We start from the raw sequence: 16,900 nt of genomic DNA, 5'->3' as shown, positions 1-16,900 counted from the left end.
TTGACTGACAATAGAGGCAAATTGCTCAAGCAATCTATTGAATACAAACGCAGTCCAGGTTACAATATTTCTGGCTGGCAGGTTTCCTAACACCAGGTCAACTATGGTTTTACCACCTGAGAAAATGAAATATTCTGAACGTGCAACTTCTCAAAGAACTCATATAACAATGTCTATCTGAAACCAGAAATAGGTGAGTTTCAGTGTCATTTTGTTAGCTCTCTTAGTATTTACCTACTTAACAGTAACAGTAGCAGAATCAACATATTCTAGCAGGAATCCATATAATTTCTTTTTCAAGCCTTCTATCCTCGCATCAACCTTAAGCCCACCCCCGACTAAGTCATCCAGCCACTGGTTCACCCTTCTAAGCTGCCCAAGAAAACCTGCAATCTCAGAAATTTTCCCTTCACGTATCCCAAAGCTGACGTTCAATGAATCCTCCATATACCTCAAGAACCATTCACGGGAATCTAACAGAAGCTTTTCTGCTAAACTTGCTGTCTCCTTTAATCCACTTCCCCTGGGACAATCCCTCCTTTCAGGATTCACTTTCTTTGCAGATGCAAGATGTCGTTTTGAAGATGGCACCCGCTTAGCACTTAAATCTGGTATATAGTTGCTGTGGTTTCTAAGACATGGTTTGTTTTGAGGCAATTGATTCTCAGAATTCAATTCCTCTACAGAATTATCTAGGATGACATAATAACATTTATCAATATCCAAAACTCCACTCTTCTCTGGCTTCTTTAACAAACTGAATCTGGAAAGATTAGTCTGTATAGCAGCATGAACCCAAGATTCTGCATTAGTATTTCTTGAACTTTTACGTACATCAGGAAATACACGCTGCAGGCTATCATAATTGTTTGATTTAGTTTCAAGAAGACTTGCATCACTGAGTAAAGAATTAACAATCTTTGCTGATCTCTGAATGTTCTGGTCGAGGTCCAAATATTGCTCCACTAATGGTTCTGAAGACGCTAATTGCGCAGACTCATGTAGTTCTGCAAATGACCTGGAGGAAAAAGAAAAGTATTAAGCTGGAACATGTAGTAAAATGGATAAAAAGCAAAGCTTTTCATATAAATTTCAAGTTGGCATATAAGCCCTTTCTTGTGGTTTCTTTTTTAATCTAGTTTCCTCCCTGCGCAACTCTCTGTATTAATCTCCAGAGGATGCCAGATCTACTGCATCCTCAGGCAAACCAGAGATGCAAACAACACGTGAGTGTTTTAGTTGCTTTACTCATTTTTCTTAATCCCATTGAACTATAGATGGAGAGGCAAGAGAAAAATTGATTTCATTGGGAAGAGAACGTAGGTGCTGACGCAACCTAAATTATCTCTGATAAAGGCTCTTTCCATATTTTACAGCCTAACACCCAAGAAAACGCAGTTCAAATCTTTGCACCATTATCCAACTGATAACCTTCATCAATACGTGTTAAGTTGGCATCAAACTGATGACAGCCAGAAAGCAAAATCTCATTGGTTAGATTAAATTTTTAATCAAATGACTATGAAAAAAGAGGGTTAGGAGAGGGGGGCTGTTCATAAGTCAGCAACAATATTGCAGGATATGAAAAACATTAGGACTTCAACAAGTTGACAATAGAAAGAAAGAAAGGGCCAAAGGATTCATACTGCATGCAATGAATGACATTGTCAGCAGCCGATGCTTCTTCAAGTGCACGTGCAGCAGCCAAAACTGCAGCATTCTTACAACATAGAGTTTCCTGAAACCACCAAGAACATAAGAACTGAGTTCTTTTTTCTGATGAAAAGAGAATTTACAAAGAACCTGGCAACGGTACAATCTGGAACAGAATCTCATAATCCGGTATAACTTCAGACCTTTCCGAGATGGTGAATGGCAGGAGGAATTGCATCCCAGGAAATTCTATATTTGGACCAAGTTTTGGAAATCAGGGGAACTTGAACCAGTCGGCTAGGAATAAGATGGTCGGTAGCTAACTTCAAATCTTTTTTCAAAGGCTTGACAGTTGCAATGGATGAAGAGATCCCATTCTTGGTTTTCAATGGGGAAAGACTCAAAGATAGGCGTTTGTGTGACGAGTCAACCTTGGAAGGAAACATCGGAACGAACCTACACAGAAACAGGTAATAAACACTGACCGCGTGGCGGAAAAATAGATAAATGGTTCGTGTGGAAATTGGTATGGAGCTTGCAACAATTAAATACCAATTCTGCTTTTGTTTTTTTTTTTTTTTACTTTTGGTGTGTGCTTGTCTAGCGGCCAACCACGTTTCGAAGTGGTACTGGACACAACAAGCATCATTGTATGTTTCTGGGGGCGTAGATAAATGGACCCTTAAATTGAGAAGCACATGACAGGGATATGATTTCAGTAAACAAATGCTTGTTGTTTCTCATTAAAACAATTATTTTCTTTCTATGGATTATCCCGTCTACTCCATAGTAAGAATATGATGTGATTGGGATACCTTCAACTAGGCCATGAATGTTAGTATATGAAGCAAGTATGAGTTCAAAAAATTTGAAGCAGAGGAGCTAGTCTTTAGATAAAAGAAAATGATTGTGAAAAAAAATATGTGAAGTGAAGAATGCAGTTAGTTGACAGTACTAAATCAAAATAATGCATGGTGTAGTGACTCTCAAGGAAATTGAATACAGGAAAGAAGGAGAAGCAAAAACTTACAGTTTTTGATGATTTATTAAGAGGAACAGTTTTTGGGGTGGGAGTTTGGTGCTCCCAGATCCTCCTAGCAGAGTCCAAACTCAATCTCCTCGTCTGATCCAAAGAATCCCTTTTCATGTGCTTGGAATCCTTCACAACAATGTCTGATTTCTTGACAATATTGTTAATCTTGGATAGTCTTTGTCGACTTAACAACTTCTTCTTCTCCTTGTCCTTGCTAAAATCAGTTGATGTAACATAACTAATACTACTACCGGGCAAAGAATCACTGGACACCAAATCCTTAGGATTCCCAACGCAAGGCCTTCTCTTATTGGGGACAGGCTTCAGGCCACGAAGAACAGGAACAGGAGAGCCTGAGGCAGAAACCTCTAAGCGGGAAACATAAACGAATTGGCCCAGTTGGATTTTGTCACTGTAAATCAAGTCCAAGTCCTCATCGGAGATGGAGGCGTAAGCGGAATGCAGAGAGTCTGAGACTTTCACGAAGAATCCTTGGCTCTGCCAAGGATCATTTGAGGCTCCAGAGAGAGAGGGCACGATCTCTATAACTTGAAGAAGGGCAGAGCGGTGCTCTCCGGTGACTCTCACGTCCTTGTTGCCAGCGCTCTCCAGTAGCTTGGATAGCAACCCAGGCGTGAGGGATGCCATGTGAAACACCGATGCTGCGTTTTGCTCTTTTTGGTTTTTCACTAGCACGGCGGTAGTAATAAGATTGCAACAGAATCACCATATCCCAATGCAGAGAGAGAGATGATCCTAGAAAGGTGAAGTCGCGATCAGAATCTCAATGCTGCGACTGAGTGCAATGACATGGGAGAGGGTGCAAAGCTGTTTTGGCAGAATGATGGGACACATGTCAAGAGGAGATCATGTGATCCCTGAGCTTGAGATTTCCGCACAAGTGAAAGCAAGCGCAGGCTCCTAGGTTTATCCAGCAGATAAGAGAAACAGACAAAGCTAGCTAGCTAGTAGCAAGAACAAAAGATTTATTCCAACTTTTCATGATTTTTTTTTAAAAATAAATTAGAATAATAAATTAAAAGTTTGATAGAATAATATTATTTGAAAAATATTTTCTAAAATATACATTTTCATCTCTTATTAGTGTTTTTGAAACAAAATATTTACTAAATATTTTTAAACCAACATGTTTTTTTTATAAGAAAAAGACCAATATCAGCAAAATACCCTTCTTATAGCCTCACATGTCACCTTGTAGCCTTGCATAGTAGTGCCTTTCCATAGTTTTGAAATACCTGTTTTAGCCGGTTAACCCGAGATTCAATTTATTCGGATTGAAATAAATTAAATTAAAAAATAATAATAATAAAAAAAAATCTGGTGCAGCTCGTTAACCTGGCGACGTGGCAAAATAATACTGATTTGATTTTTGATTTTTTTACTAAAATATTATTTTAATTTTTTTTAAAAAAAATTAACCTGTAAAACTTAAAATTCAAATATTGAACCAGGAGGAGAAAATAATAATTTCTTTTTTTTTTTTCCCCAGAAGACCAATGTCAGCAAAATGGCCTTCTGTAGTGGCGGAATCGAACCAATCAGAATGGGAAGACAAGTTTCAAACAGAAGCGTTTTGTGAAAGAAAAGAGAGAGAGAAAGAGGAAATACCATCTGTGGATAATTTATGTTATTGGCAGGAAGATACTAGCATATTTACTAAACCGGTTTAAAAATATACCCAGTTAAAGGATTAGGTTATAAGAAACCTGGTTTGATTCAGATTAATCTAGATTAATAAAAACAAATTTGCTATCTTGTCAGCAAGGAAACGCTTTAGGTTAGAAATGACAATAAAATTTTGAAATCACATGAAGTTTTTTATTCTACGTTAACTCAGCCCAACAAATCCATAAATATAATAATCAATTTTAAATTTTTCTTAAATAAAAAATATATTAAAATGATATATGTAACAATTTAAAAATAAAATACATATATTAGTTAGGTACACGTAGCTCAACTTTGGTACCCGTGTCTTATGTGAATTTATACCATGTATACATATGTTTGTTTTAAAAGCTAAGTTATAGTTGTGGAACTCATAAAAACACTAAATAAGAAATTAGATTTTATGATAGTGTTTTGTGCATAATTAAATTATACCCAACCACAATCCCAATTACAAACACTAAAATAAATACTCTCTGAAAAACATGTGTTATACACCAGCTATTTTTAAATAGCATATCAAAACAATTAAAATATATAAAAAAATATTTATTTTAAATAATTTTTTTTTAAATAAAACATAGTTTATACAAGATTGCAAACACTTTATAGGAAAAAACACTCAAATGTCATGCCTTTCTGCTGAGAAATGTTTGTGTTTTTTTCAGCTTCGGCTCTTTTTTCTTTCATTTGATAAAATAGTTAAAATCGTGTTATTTTAATATTATAAATTTTTATGTTTTTAAATCATGTGTTATTTTTTAAAAAAATTAAAAAAATATTTTAATTTTTTTTCTTTAAAAAATATTTTAGCGAATTGTTTAGTGGAGTGAGATTATTTTCTATGAATTTCTTTACTTTTTCCCTTTCATCTACATAAAATGAAAAGTGATAGATTCCTTCTGTTGACATGTTCTATCACCTGTTCATGATTGATTGACTCGTCATATACTAAAAGCTCCATCAATTCACCAAGAAACTTTTTTAACTTGTTTCCTTCCTTTAAAATCAAAATCAAATAATTAATTCTCTTTTGTTCGATGCAAAAAAGATGAATTAAATTTTCACCAACTGAAGCTTATATTCATTGTCCACTGAAAGCTAGCAAGTCACCTGCCAAAAAAAAAGATGTGACCTCAAATTTTCTTACCATCAGTTAGAAGCTGTTCCCCCTTTACTTCTATACTACCCCAAAAAAAAAAAAAAAACAAAAAAAAGAGTGAGAAATATCATAAAGCTTCCATGTTTATATAACCAGCAATTATTTTTTTAATAATTATTTGAGATTGCTTTTGAATTGACCAAATAAACTAAATCATGTCATAATAATTTTTATATTATTTAATTTTAAACTCAAACCAAACAAGAAATAAGGTTATAATTTTTTTCTTGTCAATTTTAATTTTTTAATTTATTTTTTATTTTTTTATTGATTGACTAAGTTGTTTTTAAACTGTCCAAGTTGATTAAATCACCTTTAAAATAACTTTCACATAATGTAATTTTAAACTCGAGTAAGAGAATAAATTAAATAAAAAAACTTGAATTAAATTATATCATAATAATTTTTACATTGTTTAATTTTAAATTTAGACTAAACAAAAAAGTGAGGTTAAGAGTTTTTCTTGTTAATTTTATTTTCTTTTATTTTCAAATATTTTAATTTTTTTATTGGTTGATTAAGTTATTTTTTGAATTATCCAAATTAAATTAATTGAATCACTTCCGAATAACTCTCACTCTCACGTGATATAATTTAAAACTCGAGAGATAATTTGAAAGTTAAACTGAATTTAATAAAAATATTAAATATTAAAAAGTTTTACCAGGCAGTGCGTTGCGGGACTATAGAATAGTATATATCTATAAAGAGTAATTAGCAAAACGAAAGAATTGAAATTGTTTGGTGTCATTTCATGTCTTGTGATCAAAATTTAAGAGAGAACAAAAATTCTAGGAGGAAGGTTGCTCATAATTCAGTTGCGAGAGATGGACAAGTAACAATCCACAAACAGACATTTCACCTCTTTGATTGTTTACAAAGTAAACCTCTCTATCAGACTTCAACCCTCCTGTTTTCTTTCTCTTTTATCTTCATTTTCGTTTCTTGCCGCATGCATCAAGCGCTCAGGGCTCTTCCCTTCTGCAAGTTTTGGTCACAGATTAAGAACAATGGGAAGTGATCGAGGCAGTAATATTCCCAGCAAACCCCGCTATGATATTACCATGTCCAGGAGAACAAGAAAGCCGCTGATGAATCTCAAAGAAACCAATCAAAATCCCACAACAGGCGCGCCGCGAGAAGGAAATGCTGCTGAAGACGGTGGTGGTCATGATCGAGGAGCAGATAGCGTTCTCACAAAAGCATGCGATCATGGAGAAGGAGAGGGTCGTAAGAGCAGCTTGAAGCAACTTATAATGAAGAACGCAGGCAACGAACAGAGTGAAGTAAGCAGGCTGCTGGTGGAGGAAACAAGGGTCGGAGATAATGAAAATATTGAGAGCAAGTTATTGCTCAGCGGCAAGAATTCCCTCGGCCAGCATTTCAAGGGAGAAGAAAAGCAGCAGCTTCAATTAGTAGTAACAAGGAAACAAGCAAAGGAAGGATTGAAGCTGAAAGGAATGGTGGGTCGTTATGTCAAGGTGGTGAGCCACTTGATCAGGGTCAAGCGTGACACACACGTTAATAGTGGATCCCGGAAAAAGCCACTTCTCCGGTTGGCCATGTAGGCCGGCCATATATTTTCAAGAGCGGGACAGTAGATATGTTTGATTCTACTCATGCATCTGGGTGATTTCTTATTGTTATGCTGTAACTTTTCATCAAGATATCAATATAAATTACTAGTCCTTTGTGCTGCTTAATTTGTGCAATTTAATTCATCATTTGTTTTGATTTTCTACTAGAACGGCGTCCATGCATAAAACCTGAAATGGGGTTGATTCAGGGCAAAATTTGAGTTACGGGTCAAGAGAGTTGAACAAAAAAAAATTAAAAATCAAATAACATTGTTTTGATAAAAAAAAAAATCAACAAATTGATGATTAGGTTTTTAACCACATCAACTAAATTATCAAGTCAATCTAAATTTTTTACTATGTTAGTTATATATTTTTTTCTTTTTGTATTTTTTTTAACTTAAATTAATCCAAACCCTTAAATCTTAGGTTTACCCGCTCACCAATCTGGATTTTAAAACAATGCATCCATGCTTATGATGCAAGTTTTTTTAATCATACTTTTGAATTTTTAATATGCATTTAATTTTTTTAAAATAATTTTTACTATGAAATCATTAGTAGTAGTGTGATGTAATAAATATAAAATAAATAGATGACTCAAGCTATACCGCGCAAAGTCATTTTTTTCTCAACATGAAAAAATAATGCTCAAGGGATGCTAGCACTTTTAAAGAAATGAGAAAGATGCAAGACCCAACCTGATTAATTTAACGAATAAAATTAAAAAAAAAAAACATTGACAATAATTAAAATAAAAAGGGCAGTAATTTACCATGAAAAAAATAAGATATAACATCAAACATGGAATGAAATGAAAAAAAATATTCGTTTGAGACTCATAGTTGCTTCGATATGGACACTAGTCCTTAATCAGAAAACAGCTCTGTAAGATAGTTATAATACCATTGCAAAAGATTCCATGACAATAATAATAATTAATAAATAAATAAATAAAGACTTTTAAGATTAGTAAAAAATCATATAGAAAGTAGTAATAATAATAATAATTGAAAATTAAAATTAAAAAAATAAAAAATAAAAAAACAAACAAACTCAAATCTCCTGATTAACATTCCAAACTCATATCCCGTGAAATCATTCAAATTATCCCTGTCGATTGCTTGCTTAACCAAGTTGTCAGCTACAGCATGCAACGAGTAAGAATGGAACAGAAATTTCAGCTGGAATAGACACATCAAAATAAATTTCAAGATGACTATATTAACTATATTTCCTGAGATTTCATACAAACGTATCTAAACAACGTGCGAAACAAGGTTAGTATTAAACTATGAAGATCCTATTTAATAAAACACCTTGTGAGCATAAATTAAATATCAATGATCACATCCCAAAAGGGACTTCAAAAACTAAAAAAATCCCCCGACTTGGTCCCAAGTATATCTGCATTCCAGCACTTCTAGCTGCATGGGATTGCCTTGGGTCACGTGGTATTCAAATTGCATCGATGGATTGAGCAAGTTAGGGTTTGTCTATACAGAATTGCATGCTTTTGCAAATCATTCCAACAACGGTTCCATCAAGGGTTTTGAATGAGGTGTCTGGAGTTTCATGGTGTATGTAATAGCCATCCCAGTAAGTGAACAAACAGCTGGAAGCAGACCCAAGCCATATCTTGTGACTGAAATATATTCCGTAGAAAGGGTTTCCTGTGATCTTGGTGAGGAGCCTGCATTGAAGTATGTGGATGGTGTTAAGTAGGTAAGCCATGAACAAACCAAAGGGCCCTGTAAGAAAAATTTGACTGTGAATGCTTATGCAATGGGACAATATCATGCTCAATTTAAATTTGTGGTTTTATATGGTCTAAATTCAAGGTAATAGCAAGTTTCATGTAATTGTGATGGTTATTCTGTTGGACCAATTATGTTGACATTGCGGTTGAAGAAGAGGAAGAAGTTGGCAGCCACCACACAGGGCATGATCTTAGAGAGCAAAGTGTGAGAGTTGTGGACAACAATCCTCCATGTGTTGTATTCTTTCTCTATCTCTAAATAAAATGAACCTCTCCCGTGGATGTAGGCAATTTGCAACCACGTTCTCAGTGTGCTTAGAGCAAAGATCAGTACATTCACCGGTCATTCCGCCCCATCATATTCCAGGGCGGTAGACCACTGTCAACCCTAAAACACCACTGAAGTTTCATATTATGATGCAGCATCTAGAAACAAATTGTTGAAAAGGTATATCTGCCATCTCCCACCATTGACGTAATACTACTCTAACATGGAAATACAGAGTCTCCCAACTACAGTTGCCATGCAAACACCATAACCAGCCTTGTTTTTTCTCTACTTTTTGTGTGAATAAAAGATTAGAACAGGCCTTGCAGTTGTTGAAGACTTACTTTGAAAAGACTGAAGCACAAAGACAGCAAGTCCACACGAAACCTTGTCTAGGAAACTCAGAGATCCATAAACAAATGCACAGCCATTTAGATCTGAACCAACTAGAACACTTTGCATGCTTACTCCTGTGACCTGTGATTCATATTTGGATAAAGGAACATGAAAGGAGGAAAAAGATAGAAATAACAACAACAAGAGCAATAAATTTAAGTAGTTCACAAAATTGAAAGGTGTGAACAACCTCGAATCAATAATTAACAGAAACTAAAATACAAGATTTTAAAAATAGGATAGTGCCATAGCAAGACAAACTACCCTTGGAATTCCAATATGAAAATCTCAAGGTCCATATATTTCTTTCCCTTTGTGCTCTGGTGTTCCATCTAACAGTACTATTTCTTTTCTACCACAATCTATAAACTAAGATCAAGACTAAAAACCGTCAATGACACTTAAATATTGAAAACTTAAGGTATGTTTGGGAGTGTGATAGTGGTTGCTTTTTCAAAGTGCTTTTCATTTTGAAATGCATCAAAATAATATTTTTTTTAAAATTATAATTTTTTATATCAGCAAATCAAACAATAATAATAAAAAAAATAATTTTAAGCAAAAAAAAAAAAAATTTTGGCCAACCTCTATTTAGGCCACTCTCCCAAACAGGAGCTTAGTGTGTGAATTTGATCAATCTGTCACAGGACTAGGAGAGTTCATCATGACAACAAAGTTCATATACAAATTTTCTTTTGTATTATTTCCTTAAGAATTCAAGAAACCATTTACACTCATGGGGAATCAGGAGAAAGACTAATAGGACTGAAACCAAAGAATAACTAAGAGTAGAGATTTAACCACACAATTCCACCACATAAAGTGAAGTCTAAAGTGCAGAATACTATGCCATACCGTCATTAGAGCATTCGCTATGCCAATAAATACTGATATGACATACATGAAAGCACTCAAGCTTTGAGGCAAAAAGAGGATGCTTGCGCCACAGAATACCCAGAGAACTCCACCAGCACAATAGTAGGCTTTCAGGCGTTGTCCAGTCCAATACATTTCCTAGAATATGGATATATGAAGCCTCATTATCAATGAAAGGGAAGAACATGCAGAGATCATGTACAATTTCAAATAAGGTATACGACGACCACCTGCATAATGATAGATACAATGAAGCTGCTGATATAGATGATTGCAGGAACCTACTTCCAACAATCAGACAAGTTATCAGTTTATTCATTTTCCAAAGACAATACACATAAAACTGATAAAGTTGATGCTGAAAATGTCTGGGAACCTACCAAAGCTTTAGCTGATTTTGCCATCCGCATATCCTCAATAACATAGAATGCAAGATATGCCTGGAGAAAACAAAGCCATCTGGGTGTAAGAATTACTTACAATGAATGGTATTTTCTTTCAAAATGACAGATAGCTTGCATACACGTAGTAATGCAGAGGAGTGCTTGTAAAATATTAAAAAGAACAAAAAATGAAAGCCAATTTCTAGCAAAATTTTTCTCATGCTCTTTAGGGACTTAAAAGGACAATTCTTCCAGGAAAATGATTGACACAGAAATTTGTCCTTTAAAACAGAATAAGTCCATGGGGAACTTTGGCTCCCCGCATATATCTGGTGTATCATATATTCAACAAAATAAGTAACTTGAGATTAAATGAAATAAGTGGCAAGCAAGACAAAGGAAAGTTTTCTGACCTGTGAAACATTTTGTGCAAGTCTGGTAAGCATATAGACAAGACCAACTTGATAGTATAAAACTTTCTTGAACCAGTAAGCCCATGATATCCTTGCATAACTAGTTCCATGTACACGTATCTTTAATCTGCAATAAAAGGCTAATTATATTACTATAACCAACTAGCTGTAAAAGCAATCACTTTGTGTACAAATTCAAATAGCCAAGTGGCATATGTTTTATGAGTTGAATGGAAAGGGCTGGACATGATTCTTCAGACTGCACCTTGACAAGTACAAGAATATATTTATCTAAAAGTAATTCAGTACTCGTCATCACAGTTATTCATCACAATTCTGGTACTCTAGGCAACATAACCAATTACCAAAACACCATCTAAGTAATGCAAAAAAGGTGAGGACATAAAGCAGTACCTTGGCTCTTTAGTACCAAGATGAAATACTCCCACAAAGCAGCATCCTATAAAAATCGAAGTGTATGCAATCCAATGGTACTGCTCATTCGAGGCAGATGTAAAGACATGACCCAAAGTAAGTTCTTAGAAGAAAATCAACACTGAGCAAGCTCATACCTGATTTTCAATATCAGAATGTGTTGTTGATTTAGTGGTACTGAATACTACTAATGCAACAGCATATAGACTGAGGTTCGCAACCTATACAACATTTGGAGATTAAAACAAAACAAGAAAATAAGCATTAATAATTACTGAAAGAAATAAAGCACTAATCCAAAAGTCAGAGAAGGTAACCATGGTAAAAGCATTCCGACAGCTTGTCATCACCACCCTGCTTGTTGAATTCAGTGAGATGCAATTCACCATGGACCTTAACAAAAAGAAAAATTGAAGTTGAAAGTACAAATGCTGCAGCTTTCTAAAAGAAGCAATTACAACATACTGTAACTCTTCCATGGAGTCTAAGAGAAATATGACCAAAGTAAAATGGAGTTTTGGTTATAATTTTTCTTCTCTGTTTATGTCTAAACAAAACAATTGGATGCTGCTCTGGCTTTTCTATCAAGCAGTGGAAAGATTACGGTAATTTTAAAATTATTGATGTATGTAGAAAACTAAATTGTCCGTTATGTTTGAAGAATTAAGAATAGTGAATGCGAGCATAACTAAATTATGGAGATCGTTACATGTGTGAAACTTGGGTGGCAGCCCAACCCACATTGAAGATTGCAGCAGACGTGCTGTATGAAATAGTTTCTATTAACGGTGAACAGGAAGCCAAGATTTTGCACGGCAAGCAACCACCAAAAACTGAAGAAAATGAAATGGCAGCCAAGATAGATCCTGCACCATGCCATTTTTTGAAATGTCCAAACCTGTCTATCTATCACACAAACAGTTAAAAAAAAAAAAAATTAATCCCAGAAAGAAAGACCAAGAATTATCCAAAAAATAAAATCACATAAAATCATTGAACAATTTAGAATCTCAAATATGTCAATGACGAGGAAATAAAAATTTCAGATATAGTGCATTCATCTGTCAAATTCTCATATCATCTTTCAATTCCAAATACAAAGCATAGGCATCCATGTTTTAGGCAATGCTCCATGATATTATTACAACTTGTTAAAAATGAATATGCAGAAGAATTAAAGGTGAAATTTGAAATAAAGTAAAAATTGTAAATTTCCCTGTTTTTGTCACCATATGGTCAATTTTTTAATGCTTGACAGGAATAACAGCCATAGACCATTGGCTAATTTCTGCTGAACTAGCCCATATCAAATAAAGAGTTCTATCAATGCAGAAGTGTTAAAATAATCATAGATACAAACAACAGTTCAAGAAGCTCTTTTCCTCTCCTGTTCTATTCTCCACTTGTATTTGGAGGCCAAAGCACAGTCGTAAATGTAGACCAAACCAAATTACAGCTGACAATTGCCTAAGAGAATCAATAAAACAACAAGCAAAGCATAAAGTTCATTGAATATGTATATTAGGGCAAACTAAAAAGCAAAGTCAATGAAGCCTGTTCTAAATCCTTAATCATTTATATTTGCCTTCCCAAACCAAGGTACTTATTAGGTAAACAGTTAACTATTAAATACAAACCCCTCAAGATCTGCAGAAAGACTGAACCTTTTAGCCCCCAAAAGCCTCATCACATATATTTTTCTATTACGAGTTTCACCATATCCTTTCAAAAGTTGAGTTGCATAATTTAAAAAATATGTACAACATCTCACTGTTATAAAGCATTAGTGACATTAAGTATTATCTATCCGGCTGGCTGTGTTTTTGGTTTCTTCAGGCACAAAACATTGGACATACAAAAACTAAGGTGGATCTATATTTTTCTGACATTTTTTCAAAAACAATCATAGACCGCATATACAATATCAATTCCTTGAGACGAACAAATCGAGAAATTACAATAAAAAAATGAGGTGCTGCAATATAATTCGTTTAAAGGTACCAGTTCTCCAGCAAATACAGTAGCAAATCCATCAGCTATCTGACCTGCTAGCATAACTATAGCAGCATCCCTGCAAAATAAGCAGTTTAAATCACGAACTACAACAAGGATGTACTTACAGCAACAGAAACATGTCTGTCATTATAGCTTCTTTATTGCTTGGTTTTCAGTAATTCTACCAATAAGAAACAGTTTTGATAACATGATTATCTCACCTGGGTCTTTTGCCTCTTTATTTCCAGTAAAAGTATCATGTAGATTAGGTACTTTCTGATTTCTCATCTCAAGAGAGTCATTTTCCACTTTTTCAAGAAATATATAAAACTTAAACACTCAAATTCATCAAACATTTTGATTTTGTTATGATAGAGAGGGGGAGAAATTGTTAAGTCATCATTACATCCTTTTTAATAACTGCTAAATCCAATGATGCAAGGGATAAACCATAAGTGCTTCTCATGTATGTTTCTTTTCAGGCAAATAAAAAAAGAAAGGTGAAAAGTCGCAGGCATACACAGATATGCACAAAATCACAGCTAGATATCAGTTATAAAATATAGCACCAAGGTAGTATTACTACAAAAACTTGTGACCAGTTACCTAGGGGACAGTCCAATTTCTGTCAAGAACAATAGAAGATAAGTAAACCAACAGGCGGCCGAGATGTCGTTTAGCATATGACCGACACCATAATAGAAAACAGAGCTTCTTCCAACAGGCTTTGGGCATGAATCATCATCTTCAACACCATTAACCATTATGCTTTACAGGGTTGGATTCTGTACCTCTTTGAAACTCTCCAAGAAGTGCAGTTCCTGGACTGTGGGAACCTGCAAAGAAGAGAAAGATATCAAGTCCACTAATTTAACAATTTCCAATGGCAAAATCTTTCTAACATAAGGAATACCAAGCATCCTTCATAGCGAGTACAGAGAATTCAACTCAAGCATCTGTCACAGAGTAACGGGTATCGTTTCTGTTAAAATAATCACCTTCTTCAATTTTAAAATAGATGAGATCAACCCAACCAATATGGACAAAGAAAGATTGAATCATTGTGAAAATGAAGAGATTAAATCTATCAAATTAGAAAGAATATATCAAGTTGGTAAGTAGTTGATATTCAGTTGTCCATCATCAATCATCTGGGTAATGGAATTTAGCCATAAAATTTGTATGCATGTCAAGAAAAACAATTGTATGCACTGTACACATATCACCACACCACACCACACTACACTACACTTGTGAAGCATGATAAATAAAAATAAATAGAGAAAGTCAACAAGAATGAAAGAAAGGGAGAGTGAAGAACCCCAGGGAGAAGATGAAGGGCAGCAACGAAATCCTCCAAATTCACTCTCTGTATTTCCTTCTTCGGTCAATTTCTATAGGATAGGATTGGATTTGGATTAGGACTTCATGTAATTCATTAATTATTAAATAATTAATACATACAATAGCAATAGGGGGATTGTATTTGAATCAGTGGAGTGGAGAGCGAACGAAGGGAAAGGCAGTTTATTTTTCTGAAAAATTATTATAATAATTCAATGAAATCCCCTCTGTAACCGACCTCTGTCAAGCCTTGCTGGTCCAGAAGACCATATTACCCCTGTTCCATTGGAGATGCTTTGAGAACTGAGAAAGAATCAAAGAATGATAAAACCGAGGGAGAGATGGAGGAGGCTGCCCTCCTTGAATGAATGAATTAGATAGTGTTTGTCGGCGTTTCAGAAGTTTTCGTGGAAAAATTTGAAAAGTTTTTATTTTATTTTTTATTTTAAATTAATATATGTGAGATGTTTTTAAATTATTTTAATGTATTAATATTAAAAATAATTTTTTAAAAATAAAAAAATAATTTTAATATAATTAAATCCCCTTAGGAAGAAGCCACGTCATCCATCTCTCATCTGTCTTCTATTGGATTTTTTATTTGAAAATAAGGTAGTGTGCTAAATGTTTTGTTACAGTAATTACTTGAAAAATATACTGTTTAAATACAATTTAATTTAAAATATTACATTTATACATAATTTTTATTTCAAAACATATTGATTTTATAAATTAATTAATTTAAGTAAAAATTAACATAATTTTTTATGAAGTTTCAATAGTCAAAAAGATAAATTCAAGATTAGATAGTTAAGATAAAAAGAAGAAGAAGAAGAAGATAAGGTGATGTTGTTTAAGAAAAAAAATAAAAAATAAAAAAATAAAAATAAAAAATAAGTTACCAGAAATATATAAGGACTCTATTTTAAGAAAGAATGAATCACGGAAAACATATAAGGACTCTATTTTTCACACATACAAATATTGTTAAAAATATATCTACAAGATAACTTTAATTAGATCTTGAAAAAACACCGAACATGATTATAATTAATCTCGAATAAACAAATTACAATAATGTTTAGTAGTCTTTTAAGATGGGGTTATAATTGTTTTGTTAAGATCTTGCTAATAATATTAAAAATGTATAAAACAGATCTTTAATGTGTCACTAGTGATCCATTTTTTTTTATCAATGAATCTTTAATTCTATATTTTAATCATTAAATCTTCTTAGAATTTTAGGTTAACTTTTTATACATGTTAATTAAATAAAAAAAATATATAAAATTTTAAAATAACTATTATTTTCAATAGCGGTTGTATTCAACCATTATTTTTAATAGTGGTTAGGTTTAATTATTATTTTCATGCTCAAACTATATTATTTTTAAAATAATTTTTTAATATATTTTATTTTTTCAAAACTTTTATTAAAATGGGTTAGAATTTTAAAATACGATCTACTATCTACTGCTTTGCCATTCCCAACCTATTGTCACTTTATATTAAATTAATGTTATATATATATATATATATATATATTTTTTTTTTTTAAGAACTTTCAATTGAAGAATTTCATCCATTTTAATTCACAGACTTATTATAGTCAAAGTGAAGTGGGGTCCGCTAAAAATCAAGAGGGTGGCAATGCGTACAAGAAGAGGCAACCAATGTAAAGGAGGAGTTTTGTGGGGAAGAGCATGTTGTGGTGGGGCCTGCAACGGTCCAAGAAAGTGGGTTGGAAAGTTGTTCAGTTCACCACACAGCCATCGACAAAAGAACAATATGGCTACATGACCTCTAATTTTTATTGAAGGTAGGCAAATTAACTGAATTATTCAAGATATGAGTGAAAATCGAATTAAAAATATTATAATTTTAAAAATAATAATCTTGGTTAGCAATTTTTTTAAA

General features: G+C 33.5%; 3 protein-coding genes across 6 annotated transcripts; 1 reads left to right on the top strand and 2 right to left on the bottom strand.

Annotated features, from left to right (window-relative positions):
- On the bottom strand, window positions 1–3,634 carry LOC118053776 (uncharacterized). The gene is made up of 4 exons (XM_073411285.1): window positions 2,684–3,634; window positions 1,857–2,084; window positions 1,647–1,738; window positions 1–1,018 (listed from the first exon to the last, which is right to left on the bottom strand). Exons 1-4 carry the CDS (start codon window positions 3,332–3,334, stop codon window positions 235–237), a joined length of 1,755 nt encoding a protein of 584 aa, XP_073267386.1. The 5' UTR covers window positions 3,335–3,634; the 3' UTR covers window positions 1–234.
- Window positions 3,635–6,439: 2,805 nt separating this feature from the next.
- Window positions 6,440–7,240, top strand: LOC118053777 (uncharacterized). The gene has a single exon (XM_035065149.2). It carries the CDS (start codon window positions 6,548–6,550, stop codon window positions 7,103–7,105), a length of 558 nt encoding a protein of 185 aa, XP_034921040.1. The 5' UTR covers window positions 6,440–6,547; the 3' UTR covers window positions 7,106–7,240.
- Window positions 7,241–8,314: 1,074 nt separating this feature from the next.
- On the bottom strand, window positions 8,315–15,390 carry LOC118053778 (uncharacterized). Of its 4 annotated transcripts, XM_035065151.2 has the most exons (14): window positions 15,222–15,388; window positions 14,961–15,033; window positions 14,246–14,475; window positions 13,646–13,715; window positions 12,354–12,550; window positions 11,962–12,037; window positions 11,782–11,865; window positions 11,624–11,703; window positions 11,210–11,336; window positions 10,794–10,853; window positions 10,644–10,694; window positions 10,393–10,551; window positions 9,486–9,618; window positions 8,315–8,807 (listed from the first exon to the last, which is right to left on the bottom strand). In XM_035065151.2, the coding sequence occupies exons 3-14, from the start codon at window positions 14,401–14,403 to the stop codon at window positions 8,638–8,640; spliced, it is 1,365 nt and encodes a 454-aa protein (XP_034921042.1). In that variant the 5' UTR covers window positions 14,404–14,475; window positions 14,961–15,033; window positions 15,222–15,388; the 3' UTR covers window positions 8,315–8,637. The 4 variants fall into 4 exon arrangements, with proteins under 4 accessions (XP_034921042.1, XP_034921041.1, XP_034921043.1 ...); XM_035065150.2 differs by having other exon boundaries at window positions 14,961–15,388; XM_035065152.2 differs by lacking the exon at window positions 14,961–15,033.
- Between the last annotated feature and the right edge of the window lie 1,510 nt (window positions 15,391–16,900).

This window comes from Populus alba, chromosome 9 (genome assembly GCF_005239225.2).
Source record: "Populus alba chromosome 9, ASM523922v2, whole genome shotgun sequence".
NCBI lineage: Eukaryota > Viridiplantae > Streptophyta > Magnoliopsida > Malpighiales > Salicaceae > Populus > Populus alba.
Note: the sequence above shows the minus strand (reverse complement) of the source record. Positions and strands in the feature narration are given on the sequence as shown.

What these genes read in the sequence shown, in the direction of transcription:
- LOC118053776 (XM_073411285.1), bottom strand. Translation starts at nt 3,334, where the DNA reads ATGGCATCCCTCACGCCTGGGTTGCTATCCAAGCTACTGGAGAGCGCT. An exon ending in TTAATAAATCATCAAAAACT is followed by an intron (nt 2,085 to 2,683) that starts GTAAGTTTTTGC and finishes TTTCCTTCCAAG; the next exon opens with GTTGACTCGTCACACAAACG. An exon ending in CCATTCACCATCTCGGAAAG is followed by an intron (nt 1,739 to 1,856) that starts GTCTGAAGTTAT and finishes TGGTGGTTTCAG; the next exon opens with GAAACTCTATGTTGTAAGAA.
- LOC118053777 (XM_035065149.2), top strand. Translation starts at nt 6,548, where the DNA reads ATGGGAAGTGATCGAGGCAGTAATATTCCCAGCAAACCCCGCTATGAT.
- LOC118053778 (XM_035065150.2), bottom strand. Translation starts at nt 14,403, where the DNA reads ATGGTTAATGGTGTTGAAGATGATGATTCATGCCCAAAGCCTGTTGGA. An exon ending in ATTCTGATATTGAAAATCAG is followed by an intron (nt 11,704 to 11,781) that starts GTATGAGCTTGC and finishes TCGAATGAGCAG; the next exon opens with TACCATTGGATTGCATACAC. An exon ending in TTGCACAAAATGTTTCACAG is followed by an intron (nt 10,854 to 11,209) that starts GTCAGAAAACTT and finishes TGTTTTCTCCAG; the next exon opens with GCATATCTTGCATTCTATGT.